This window comes from Solanum pennellii, chromosome 7 (genome assembly GCF_001406875.1).
Source record: "Solanum pennellii chromosome 7, SPENNV200".
Lineage (NCBI taxonomy): Eukaryota > Viridiplantae > Streptophyta > Magnoliopsida > Solanales > Solanaceae > Solanum > Solanum pennellii.
In genome coordinates, this window is record NC_028643.1 from 1,996,336 (window position 1) to 2,008,930 (window position 12,595).

The window sequence follows — 12,595 nt, forward strand, 5'->3', positions numbered from 1 at the left end:
CCACCCATAGTAACCTATCCCACCATCAGCAGCACCTCAAAAGAGGCAAAAAAATAAACTGTTAAAACTAATAAAGACAGTGTTCAGTTCTTGAGAGAGAAAGAGAAATCTCTTAGGTTCAACTAAAGTTTCAAGAATTACCAATCAGGTGAGTTTTACTAAAAACCCCACTTGTAAAGTTGTGATCTTTATGGATATATGTGGATATTTTTTTGTGTAAATAAATTAGGGTTTTGATGTGGGGATCTTGAATTTTGTGTATTTGGGTGTTGTGGGAAATTTTCTTGATTGAACTTAAAGATCTGTTGGATTGTTTTGTTGATTGTTGTTTGTTTTGTTATTTATGGTGAATTCAGGAAAAAAAAAGGTATTTGTCTAAATGCAGACTAGGTATATGGAGAGGACAAAATCTATGAAGAGGAGCTTGGAGGGTGATGATGAACAGCCGCCTGAGCGTAAAAGACCTGCTTTAGCTAGGTAAAGCTTTATAACTTAATTTTTCTTGAATTTGAGTGATTTTTTTTGTTAATTTTGGTACATGAAGTTGGTCACTTGTGGGATTTCACTTAGGTATGTTGTTGTTGTTACATGAAGGGTTATTTGCTAGTTATTTAACTTGAATCTGTGCTAAGTCTATCACTTTGGATGTTTTATGCAGAAAATGAAATTTATCATTGTAATTGTTGAAAGGTTAATCCTGTTGAAGTAAAAGTTAGAATGTTTAATCCTGTTGAAGTAAAAATTTATCACAGTTTGACCAATGTGTATGGGTTAGTATATAGGAAACAATATACTAAGAAGCAACATGTATTTTAACGATTCTCTTTCTGCTGTGTTTTCTTGTTATTTTGGGTTTCTTCTTCTTTTAATGGGGAACTGTTAGTTGGAGCGATGGGCTCTGGAGACAACAAAGTACATACTTTTGTGGCGTTACTTGTGGTGTACCCTCATATTGCTAACATAGTCAATTGCAGAAGTTTACCTGTATGTTTTTTTCTCTTCCTAAAAGAAATTTGAGATTATCAAATGATATTTTATGCAGTGTTATTGTGGAAGCTCTCAAGGTGGATAGTCTTCAAAAGCTCTGCTCATCTTTGGAACCGATTCTTCGGAGAGTTGTAAGATATATAACATTAGGATTTATTTATTTTCCTGTCAATACTTTCATAATCATCAATTGGTTTACTGTCATCCTGCGAGGAAATATGTTTTCACATTAAATTTGTCATCTATGTAAAAGAAAGTCCGTTTTGGAGGTCAGGTCTCCATGCTTTTTTGTTGCATCATAATTTTTTGCTCTTTTTGTTTTTATGTGGAATTTGAACTTGGGAATTCATCTTGACCAGTTGCCGATATTTTCTCTGATAAGGGTTATTTCTTTTTCAACTGGGAAATCTATTTGTTCTTTCTTTTATATTTGATATTGTACCTGTTGTATTATTCTATTATATGTTATATGACATTTTCCCTATTATTTGCTGTTACTTGGTTGCTATGTCTTGTTTAATGTTGTCTTATCCTTTTCAAATTGCTTTGTTATGCGTTACTAAGCTGAGGGTCTCTCAGAAACAACCTCTCTATCTCTATGAGATAGGGGTAAGGTCTGTGTATACTCTACCCTCCCAGACCCCACTTGTGGGAATACAGCGGATATGATGTTGTTGTTATTGTATAGTTGATTATGCTAGTAGGGTGAGAAGATGAATGGCCCTTCACATGTAACTACATATAGTGTGTACATGTATTTGTACAAAATCCAATATTCTAACATGTGGTGAGAATTATCTTTTGTGGTTTCAGTTACTTGATGTTTAGGCTTCTTATTGGATATTCACCATTTGATCTGAACAGGTTAGTGAAGAGGTGGAACGAGCATTGGCTAAGTTAGGCCCTGCCAGAATTGCTGGAAGGTTAGGCTATGAACTATGTTGTTTTGTATCTAAGTCTTGTTTTTTCTTATGGACACCACTTGGAATTTTTTTTGCTTTTTTATGCTTCTAGGTGGAGAGAATTTCTTCCTATTTTATTTTAAAAAGACAGAATATCTAATTAGACACCCTTAAGTTGCACTAGATTGTGTTCCCACCCCCAGCTTTACGGTGTTTCATTTAGGCAAGTATGTGTTCAATATTAGTGTTTTTAACCCTTTTGACCACCCTGTGTGGTCCTTGATCACTATCCACATGAGATAATATGCCAGACCATCATTTATATTTACAAAAGCTATTATCCATCCCCTTTTTCGTTCCTTATCTCCCCCATCCCTCCAAGTCATTCCCATATCTCTCCCCCATCCACCATCACCTCACACCACTACCCACCTCTAGCAACTTCTTGAAATCAAAATACTTTTAGATCTTTGAATTTGATTCACTGTTGATAACAATGCATTGTGGGTCATAAAAAAGATTAGTTGATGGATTAGAAATCAACAAGGAATGGGGAAATTTTGACTTAAATCCTTCTCTAGCTGAGAGAGATGAAGACATGTAGATCATTTGGACCTTGTGGTTATATTGCACAGTATCTGTGCATTCATGTTATTGATTTATCAAAAAAGATTAAAGACAGATTCTTGTAGAATTTTTAAGGATCCTAAATAAGTTGGTTCAATCTTTGGTCTTAGCTTAGTACCTTTTTTCTACAAATACACAGTTCAGCTGCAGTGTGCATTATGTTGTGGTTCTTTTTCTGAACATGGAGTGATGCTTATTATCTAATTTAAAGAAGAGTATTCCAACTATGTGCTACAATAATCTATACAAAGTTGTGTGTTCTTTCCTAGTTGTGCATGTTGAATTGATTTTGGAGGATATTAAGCATATAACTACATTATAAAAAAAGATTTTGGAGGACATGTGTTCCTTTTGTCTACCTTGACTATGCCACTGGGTACTTGTATCCTCTTGGAAACTCTGTCCAGCGTCAGTGTGTTTAAGCCAATTGGAAGAAATTACCCTGTATATATGCCTCTGCTGGAACTGGAACATAGACATTGCGGTTCCAGTTTCATTGACCACCTGGAACCTGGCCATAAGTCAACCTCGGTGCTTACATGTGTTAAAATACCTTATTCTGATTTCACCATAATGGATGGATGTGATTCAACCACGTCACAAAAATTGTACCTGTTTGAAAACACCGAGTAAAGAAAATGTTAAAACTTGTATTTGGTTCTTTAGCATCTCATACTCTTTTTTAGTTTTACCCAGAGTAATTTATTTTGAGTGCTTTTATGATGTTGGGTAAGGAACTGTTGGAGCCCCCACGCAAAAAGAAAACATAAATCCCTACTTTCAAGCATGAACGCATCTACAAAGGGAAAAAAAATGGAAAATAGAACATAGTCTGTAATAAAAAGAAATGGAAAATAGAACATAGTCTGTAATTAGTCTTGTTTATGTTATCTCTTGGAAGGTCTATTAAACCTTGTTTAAGTTGTATCTGTAAACATTTCATGAATAAATGGCTTCCACTCTTGTCGAAACATAAGTTGGTAGGGCTGCTCAAAACATAAAACTGAAAAATAAACAATATTGGACAAGATGTATGCACTATGTGATTACACTGGATATGTTGTTGGACAATATGTATAAAAAATATGTACATTATTTGATTATTGCATATCAGCTAGTTGAGGAGATTGGGGTTCAAAATCCTAACTGAGACAGAAAATATCTGTTGATTTCTTTCATCTTCCTAGGCATTGGACAGAGTTACTCGGTACCTATGGTGATGGAAGGTAGTGGGTACCTGGTGGAATAGTTGAGGTGGATGCAAGCTGGTATTTACATTATATTATATAAAAAGAGCACGTCTAATGAGGGCAGTTTCAAATATGTGATTTCTGCACACTTAAGTTTGCAGTGCATTGTCTTGTTTTTGTTCATTCTTCTTCTATGCTTACAAAAAGCAGACCGAGGGAGTATGCTGAGCTTCTTTCTTTTGCGTGCATATTCGCTTTCCAAGCATTTCCATGATATGAGAAACACAAATAGTTTATGAACCTCCGGGCTCTGGACATATATTTTAGTGCTACTACTATCTGAAGTTTCTTGGTAAATCTTAAGCATATCAAAGTTGGATTAAGAAGATGTAAGCATTTCTGGTCATATGCAATCAAAATAGGATGTACTGTATGATAACTTTAACCTTGTCAAAAAAGTATGTATACTACTAAATTTATTGATGTTTCACTGAATATGCAATGTAGTTTTTAGAAGATTCCAAAAAAGTATGTATACTAAATTTATTGATGTTCCACTGAATATGCAATGTAGTTTTTAGAAGATGCCATCCTAAAATCTTCAGGTTTCAGGTCATCTCCTAAGAGAATTGAAGGGCCCGATGGAAGTAACTTGCAGCTTCAGTTTAGGTCTAGGCTATCTTTGCCTCTGTTCACTGGAGGCAAAGTAGAAGGAGAGCATGGTGCTGCTATCCATGTTGTCTTAATTGACTCAACTACTGGCCATCTTGTGACTGCTGGTCCTGAATCATGTATAAAACTGGACGTTGTTGTGCTAGAAGGTGATTTCAACAATGAAGAAGATGAAGGATGGACACAAGAAGAATTTGACAGTCATGTTGTTAAAGAGCGTGAAGGAAAGAGACCTCTTTTAACTGGTGACTTGCAAATTACACTCAAGGAAGGCGTTGGAACTTTGGGGGATCTCACATTTACAGACAATTCAAGTTGGATAAGGAGCAGGAAGTTCAGACTTGGCATGAAAGTTGCTTCTGGATATTGTGAAGGAGTACGCATACGAGAAGCCAAGACTGAGGCTTTCACTGTTAAAGATCACCGTGGAGAATGTAGGCTGCTCAGTCTAAACTTTTTGTTGTTACTTTTCTCTATTCTAACAGTTATTAACTGTGTCTGAACTTCTTACTCCTGCAGTGTACAAGAAACATTATCCACCAGCTCTAAATGATGATGTCTGGAGATTGGAGAAGATTGGCAAGGATGGTTCTTTCCACAAGAGGCTAAACAAGGCTGGGATATTTACTGTTGAAGACTTCCTTAGGCTTGTTGTCCGAGACCCACAGAAACTAAGAAGTGTGAGTGTATAGTGAGATATAACAAGGAAAATGGAAAAAATATATATATTTTAACTTAACATTTCATTGCACTTCGTCTTCAATCTGACTTGTATTTCGGCAGATCCTTGGAAGCGGTATGTCAAATAAGATGTGGGAGGCTTTAATAGAGCATGCAAAGACCTGTGTCTTGAGTGGGAAGCTTTATGTCTATTATTCTGATGATTCGAGGAACGTTGGTGTTGTTTTCAACAATATTTATGAGCTGAATGGCCTTATAGCTGGTGAACAATACTATTCGGCAGATTCACTTTCAGACAGCCAGAAGGTTGTTTATTTTCTTTTATATACTGTTCCTTTGATTTTGAGTTTTCTTTGGGGTTGATATTATTGGATTTCTAACATACTGTGTTAGCTCTCTAAGCTATCAGCCTGGTCATTCAACTGACTTTTTCAAAATCTAGAATTGCAATCGAATTTGAAGTGTATTTCATTTAATTGTGGTGCTTACCTTTTGATAAAGAATGTGCCAGCTCTTATATGGACTTTAAATGTTCTTGTAGGTATACGTAGATTCTTTGGTCAAGAAGGCGTATGATAATTGGAATCAAGTCGTTGAATATGATGGCAAGTCATTTCTGAACATCAAGCAAAATCAAAATCCAAGCTCTTCTAGGAACGAGCTTCCTGTTGGGCCAGTGGATTACCCCAACACCTTGGTTAATCAGCTTCCGCAGTCACGCCATCCTGTTCCAGTTCAATCCGAGCAATCTTCTATGGATCCCAACTTGCTAATTGGAGGTAACCTGTTAATTTCAAAATTTTTATACTTCTGTTGGTGGTAATCAGGGAGTGGTTGTCTTCTTTCTTTCGAATAGTTCTGTTTGTTTCATTGCTTTGCCTGGTCTATGAGTCATTGCTGGTATCCTTAGCTGTAATTTGGCTGCTACACATACCATCAATGACTCTTGTACTTTGGCCACTCCCTTCATTTTCATTTCTTTTTGCTTTACAAGCTACATTCGCCAATAGCATTTGTGGAAATGATGTTTCTTAATCGAGAATGTGCAGTGATTTGGAAGGTTGCAGAGTTGTGATAATGGATTACAGACTAAAAGGAACTTGTCTAATGGATTGTTAACATGTAATGAGGAAATATTGTTGAGATGTACCGAGACCTTACCCCGTGCCTTTTTGAGGTTGAGAGACTGTTTTTAATAGACCCTTGACTCAAAAGGAAAGTATACGCCACAAGACTAAAAGAAAAGAGACATCAAAGTAGCAAGATACAAACAAATGCTACGACCGACAGTAATATGAATACTACAAAGAGGACAAGAGGAGACTAGCTCACTCCCTCTTTCACACAGAAAATGACGACACTCATCTACTTACTAATCTTTTACCTTAATCCTCAACCTCCACACTTTCCTATCTAAAGTCATGTCCTCAGTGAAATGAATTTGTGTCATGTCCTCAGTCAAATGAATGTGTCTTGTCCTATCTGATCGTGTCTGTAGTTTGGTTTCTTAGACTCTTGGAGATCTTTTGTGGTTAAGCTCTCTCTTTCTTTTTTTCCAAACTTGTCCTCTGCACTATAAATATCATAATACCGTCATCTTTTAATTTGGTGCAACAGGTTCAGGTTACAATGACAACATGGTTGCTAGGATGCCTACCCAAAGTCCTATGATGAATTCTAATTCCCGCTCACAGTTTGAGAGCACTCCATTTGCGCCTCAGCACCAAATAACCAGCAGTCATCAGCTCCAGAGTACGAGATATGACAACAATGTTGGCCTGGCTCTTGGTCCTCCACAATCATCTTCATTCCAGACAATTACCTCATCTCTCCCACAAACCAATCTTAATCCTTTTGATGATTGGTCGCACAACAGGGACAAGGGAGTTGACGAATTCTTGTCTGAGGAGGAAATTCGAATGAGAAGCAATGAAATTCTTGAGAATGATGATATGCAACATTTGCTAAGACTTTTCAGCATGGGAGGCCATGGTTCTGTAAATGTGCCTGAAGATGGATATGGTTTCCCATCTTTCATGCCTTCGCCATCTCCTAGTTTCAGTTATGATGAAGACCGCACACGGCCAGGAAAAGCTGTTGTGGGTTGGCTGAAAATTAAGGCTGCAATGAGGTGGGGGTTCTTTGTGCGGAAGAAGGCAGCTGAGAGGCGTGCACAGCTCGTGGAACTGGATGATGAATAAAATCTGGTGTGGAAACATTAGGGCATTTAGACTTAACCATCGACCATTTGAATAACTATTCACACGGCCGTGGTCATGCAGGCCCGAGTAATTAGCTTTCGACTCTAGACAGTATATTTTCCGAGGGATTAGTCAATTCGATTGTTTTTTTTTTCATGTACAGAAGCCTGTACAGTAAATTCTCTTTTAACACTCTCATCGTTAACTCCATCGTGCTTACTCTCTTTATCTGTTTCAAGATGTAATGTAATGTATTAGTCCTGCAGACCCAAGGGAAATATGCTTTCAAGAACACCTGTGTGTTGAATTCTATATGAACTTTTATGGTAAAAATGATGCTGTTTGGCTTTGTATTTGAGTATTTAGTTAACTTACACTATGGTTTTTGCTCTCTCCATTGCCATTTTTAGTGCCAAAAATGATTGTAGGTTACAAGATGATAATTTTTGACTAAAAAGCATCTTTGTTGATCATGCATAACAGCATATTATGGAGATAAGTCCTCTCTTGACTGCATCACTCCATTGACATTTTGCATAACTCCCAACCTTTAGAATCTTCCGTGTGTGTTAGTCCATTGATTTTTTAATCGACTTTGTTCTGATTCAACCTTGATGGGTCCATTCGAAATGACTTGAAGACCATATTCATAGTTTTGCTATGGTTTGGCGTTATACACTTTAATAAATAACGACGCTTGCCTTTGAGAAATAAAGAGTATCATTTATTAGGTCGTTATTGATGGATTTTTATAAAATTTGAGCTTAAATATAGTTGATATAACATTTTATAAAATTAATGGACTAATATAAACAAAAAAATTGAGATAATCTTGAATTCCTTTTTCTTGACACATTAACTCTAAAAAAGCGACATATACTTTTCAAAAACAATAAGCATCATTTAATAGGTTGTAACCAATGGGCTCAAAACATTTTTCAAATATAATTTATCACGAATATCCACAAAAATCAATGGACTAATCCTTTTTCCAAAAGATAACTTTTGGAAATTTTTCTGAATTTTTCATGGGTAATATAATTCATGAACTTTTTAACATATTACTAATTGAATCTGTTTGGCACATCAAACGAACCCCGGATTAGGTAAATTCTCTATTTTATCAATTTTCATGTGCTATAGTCCATGAATTTTTGGTGAACCAGAATTTCGACGTCCTTATTATCAAAAAATTTTGTGGACATTCATTAAGACGTTAGCTATGGATTTAGTTGAACCTGACGGCCAATATTATCAATTTTCAAGGTCAAACGAGCCCCACAACAAGTAAACCCCTCATTTTGTCGATTTTCATGTGCTATAGTTCACCATCTTTTTTAATGATACGAAATTTCAACATTATTTTTGTCAAAAAATTTTGTGGACGTCCGTTAAGACGTTAGCTATGGAGTCAGTTGGTCGTGACGACCAAGACGTCCTATTTTCAAGGTCAAACGAGTACTGCAGCAAGCAAACCCCTCATTTTGCCGATTTTCCTGTACTATAGTTCATGTATTTTTTGTGATTCGAAATTCTGACGTCAATTTTGCTCAATTCTTTTTGCAGACATCCTTTAAGACGCTAGCTATGGAGCTAGTTAGCACTGACGGCTAAAACAATCCATTTTTAAGGTCAAACAAACCAAGAGAAGGTAAATCCCTCAACTTTGTCGATTTTTGTGTGCTATAGTTCATGATTTTTTGGTGATTCAGAATTCCGACATCTTTTTTGCCAAAAATTTTCGTGGACATCCTTTAAGACATTAGCTATGGAGCCAGTAAGCCCTGACAGCCAAAACGATCCATTTTCAAGGTCAAACGAGACCCGGAGCAAGTAAACCCACCATTTTATCGATTATTATGTGTTATAGTTAACCATCCTCAAAGCAGGTAAACCCCCCATTTTGCAATTTTTGTGTACTATATAATCCATGGATTTTTGGTGACCCGAAATCCCACCGTCATTTTTTACCAAAATATTTGTGGATGTCCGTTAAGACATTAGTTATGGAGCCAGTTGACCCCGACGACTAAAACGATCCATTTTCAAGTTCAAATGAGCCTCGGAGCTAGTAAATTCCCAAATTTTGACAATTTTTGTGTGCTATAGAGCATGAATTTTTGGTGATCCAAAATTTCGACGTCTTTTTTGCTAAAATTTTTCGTGGATGTCCGTTAAAATGTTGGCTATCGAGCCAGTTGGCCCTGATGGCCAAAACTGTCCATTTTCAAGGTCAAACGAGCCTTAGAGCATGTAAATCCCTTATTTTGCCAATTTTCGTGTGCTATAATTCACTATCTTTTTTGGTGATCCGAAATTCCAACATTATTTTTGGCAAAATTTTCCACGGACGTCCGTTAAGACGTTAGCCATGGAGTTAATTGGCCATGACGACCAAAACAGCCAATTTTAAGGTCAAACAAGCCCCGGAGCAAGTTAGTTATAGTTCTCAAATTTTTTGTGATCCTTGATTCTGATATCATTTTTGTCCAAATTTTTTGTGGATGACAGTTAGGAAGACAGTTATGGAGCCAGTTGGACCTGGCGGCTATAACGGCCCATTTTCAAGGTCAAACAAGCTCCGGAATGGGTGAACCCCTCAATTTGCTGATTTTCGTGTGCTATAGTCCATGAATTTTTTTGTGATCTACAATTTCAATGTCATTTTAGCCAAAAAATTTTGTGGACATCCGTTAAGATGTTAGCTATGGAGCTAGTTGGCCCTGACAGACAAAACGATCCATTTTCAAGGTAAAATGACACCCGAAGCAAGTAAACCCCCCCTTCCCATTTTGTGATATTGGTGTGCTATAGTTACCATCTATTTTGATGATTCGAATACCGACATTATTTTGCTAAAAATTTTCCTAGACGTTCGTTAAGACATTAGCTACGGATTTTGTTGGCTTTGATGGCAAAATGACCCATTTACAAGGTTAAACAAACCAGGATCAAGTAAACCCTCATTTTGCCGAATTTCGTGTACTATAGTCCATGCATTTTTATTGATCTATAATTCTGAAATCATTTTTCTCAAAAATTTTCGTGGACATCCGTTAATACAGTTAGCTATGGAGCTAGTTGGCCCTTACGACTTAAACACGCAGAGCAGGTAAACCCCCCATTTTGCCGATTTCATGTGCTATTGTCCATCAATTTTTGGTGATCCAGAATTCCGATATTTTTTTTTTGCCAAAAATTTTCTTGGACGTCCATTAAGACGTTAGCTAAGGATTTTATTGGCCCTGATAGTCAAAACAACCCATTTTCAAGGTCAAACGAGCTCAGAGCAGGTAAATCCCTCATTTTATCAATTTTCTTGTGCTATAGTACACCATTTTTTTGGTTATCTGGATTCTGTTGTTATTTTTGCCTAAATTTTCCATGGACGTCCGTCAAGACGTTAGCTATGGAGCCAGTTGACCCTGACAGCCAAAACGACACATTTTAAAGGTCAAACGACCCTCGAAACAAGTAAACCCCCTATTTTGTCGATTTTCATGTACTATAATCCATGAATTTTTTATGATCCAAAATTCTGATGTCATTTTTATCCAATTTTTTCGTGGACGTCCTTAAGACGTTAACTATGGTGTCAGTTAGCCCTGACGGCTAAAACAGTCCATTTTCAAGGTCAAACGAGCCTCGAAGCATATAAACCCCATCATTTTTTTTCTTGTGCTATAGACCATAAATTTTGGTGATCCAGAATTCCAACGTCTTTTTTGCGAAACTTTTCCGTAGACTTCCATTAAGACGTTAGTTATGGAGCCAAGTGGCTCTGACGGCCAAAACGACCCATTTTCAAGATCAAACGAGCCCCGGAGCAGGTGAATCCCCTATTTTGTCAATTTTCATGTGTTATAGTTCACCATCTTTTTTGGTGATCCAGAATTTTGATGTTATTTTTGCCAAAAATTTTCGTGAATGTCTGTTAAGACTTTAGTTATGGAGTCAGTTGGCCCTTACGACCAGAACGATCCATTTTCAAGGTCAAACGAGCCCCGAAGCAGGTAAACCCCCTATTTAGCCAATTTTCATGTACTATAGTCTATGAATGTTTGGTGATCCAAAATTTCGACGTTATTTTTGCCCAAATTTTTGCGGACATCTGTTAAGATGTTAGTCATTGAGCTAGTTGGTGCTGACGGCTAAAAAGACTCATTTAAAAGGTCAAACGAGCCCCTGAGCATGTAAATCTCTCATTTTGCTGATTTTCGTGTGTTATAGCCTATGAAATTTTGATGATCTAAAATTTCAACATTAATTTTGCTAAAAATTTTCGTGAACGTCTGTTACGACGTTAGCTATAGAGTCAGGTTGCCCTGACGACCAAAACAACCTATTTTCAAGGTCAAACAAGTTTTGGAGTAGGGAATTCCTCCAATTTCGTCAATTTTTGTGTGCTATAGTTCACCATCGTTTTTGATGATTCAAAATTCCAACGTTATTTGTCAAAAAATTTCGTGGACGTTCGTTAAAACGTTAGTTATGGATCCTGTTGGCCCTGATAGCCAAAAGACTCATTTTCAAGGTCAAACGAGCCCCAGAGCAGGTAAAACCCCCCATTTTACCGATTTTCGTGTACTAAAGTCCTCAGATTTTTGGTGATCCATAATTTCGTCGTCATTTTTGCCCAAAATTTTCTCAGGCGATCGTTTAGACGTTAGCTATAGAGCCAGTTGGCCCTGATGGCTAATACGACCGATTTTCAAGGTCAAACGAGCTCCGGAGTAGGTAAACCCCTTATTTTATCGATTTTCGTGTGCTATAGTCCATGGATTTTTTGTGATCCGGAATTCCGTCATCATTTTTGCCCACATTTTTCATGGACGTCTGCTAAGACGTTAGATATTGAGTCAGTTCACCCTGACTTCTAAAACGACCCATTTTCAAAGTCAAACGAGCTCAGAGCAGGTAAATCCCTTATTTTGTCGAATTTTATGTGCTATATATAGTTCACCATCTTTTCTAATAATCCGAAATTTTAACGTTATTTTTCGCCAAAAATTTTCGTGAACATCCGTTAAAATTTTAGCTATGGTTCTCAATTTTTTCGTGTGCATTAGTGCACATCTTTTGAAATATTTCTGGTCGATTTTGTTTTGTTCAAAATTTTATAAAACTAGGCATAATGACATAATGAACCATACTCGTATTAAAGTGTTTACTCAAAATATATTTAAATATAAAATTGGAAAAAGTAAAGTGTGAAATGACATTTTCAAAATAGTGTTAGGAAAACATGTCGAAAAACAAGGCAAAAATACATAGCACCTGTCAATTTTTTTAGTCATAATAGTTATATATATATATATATATATATATATATATA

The 12,595-nt window shown here is 36.6% G+C and overlaps 1 protein-coding gene across 1 annotated transcript; it reads left to right on the top strand.

Moving 5' to 3' along the window:
• Window positions 1-6: 6 nt before the first annotated feature.
• Window positions 7-7,618, top strand: LOC107025922 (calmodulin-binding protein 60 B-like). Its single transcript, XM_015226709.2, has 9 exons — window positions 7-148; window positions 357-477; window positions 1,043-1,118; window positions 1,852-1,910; window positions 4,319-4,812; window positions 4,898-5,058; window positions 5,162-5,365; window positions 5,601-5,838; window positions 6,677-7,618. Exons 2-9 carry the CDS (start codon window positions 380-382, stop codon window positions 7,258-7,260), a joined length of 1,914 nt encoding a protein of 637 aa, XP_015082195.1. The 5' UTR covers window positions 7-148; window positions 357-379; the 3' UTR covers window positions 7,261-7,618.
• Window positions 7,619-12,595: the final 4,977 nt, after the last annotated feature.

Bases quoted from the DNA above. Each gene is read 5' to 3' on its own strand.
- LOC107025922 (XM_015226709.2), top strand. From the start codon at position 380: ATGCAGACTAGGTATATGGAGAGGACAAAATCTATGAAGAGGAGCTTG. The intron at 478-1,042 runs GTAAAGCTTTAT...TATTTTATGCAG, and splicing joins AAAAGACCTGCTTTAGCTAG to TGTTATTGTGGAAGCTCTCA. The intron at 5,839-6,676 runs GTAACCTGTTAA...TTGGTGCAACAG, and splicing joins TCCCAACTTGCTAATTGGAG to GTTCAGGTTACAATGACAAC.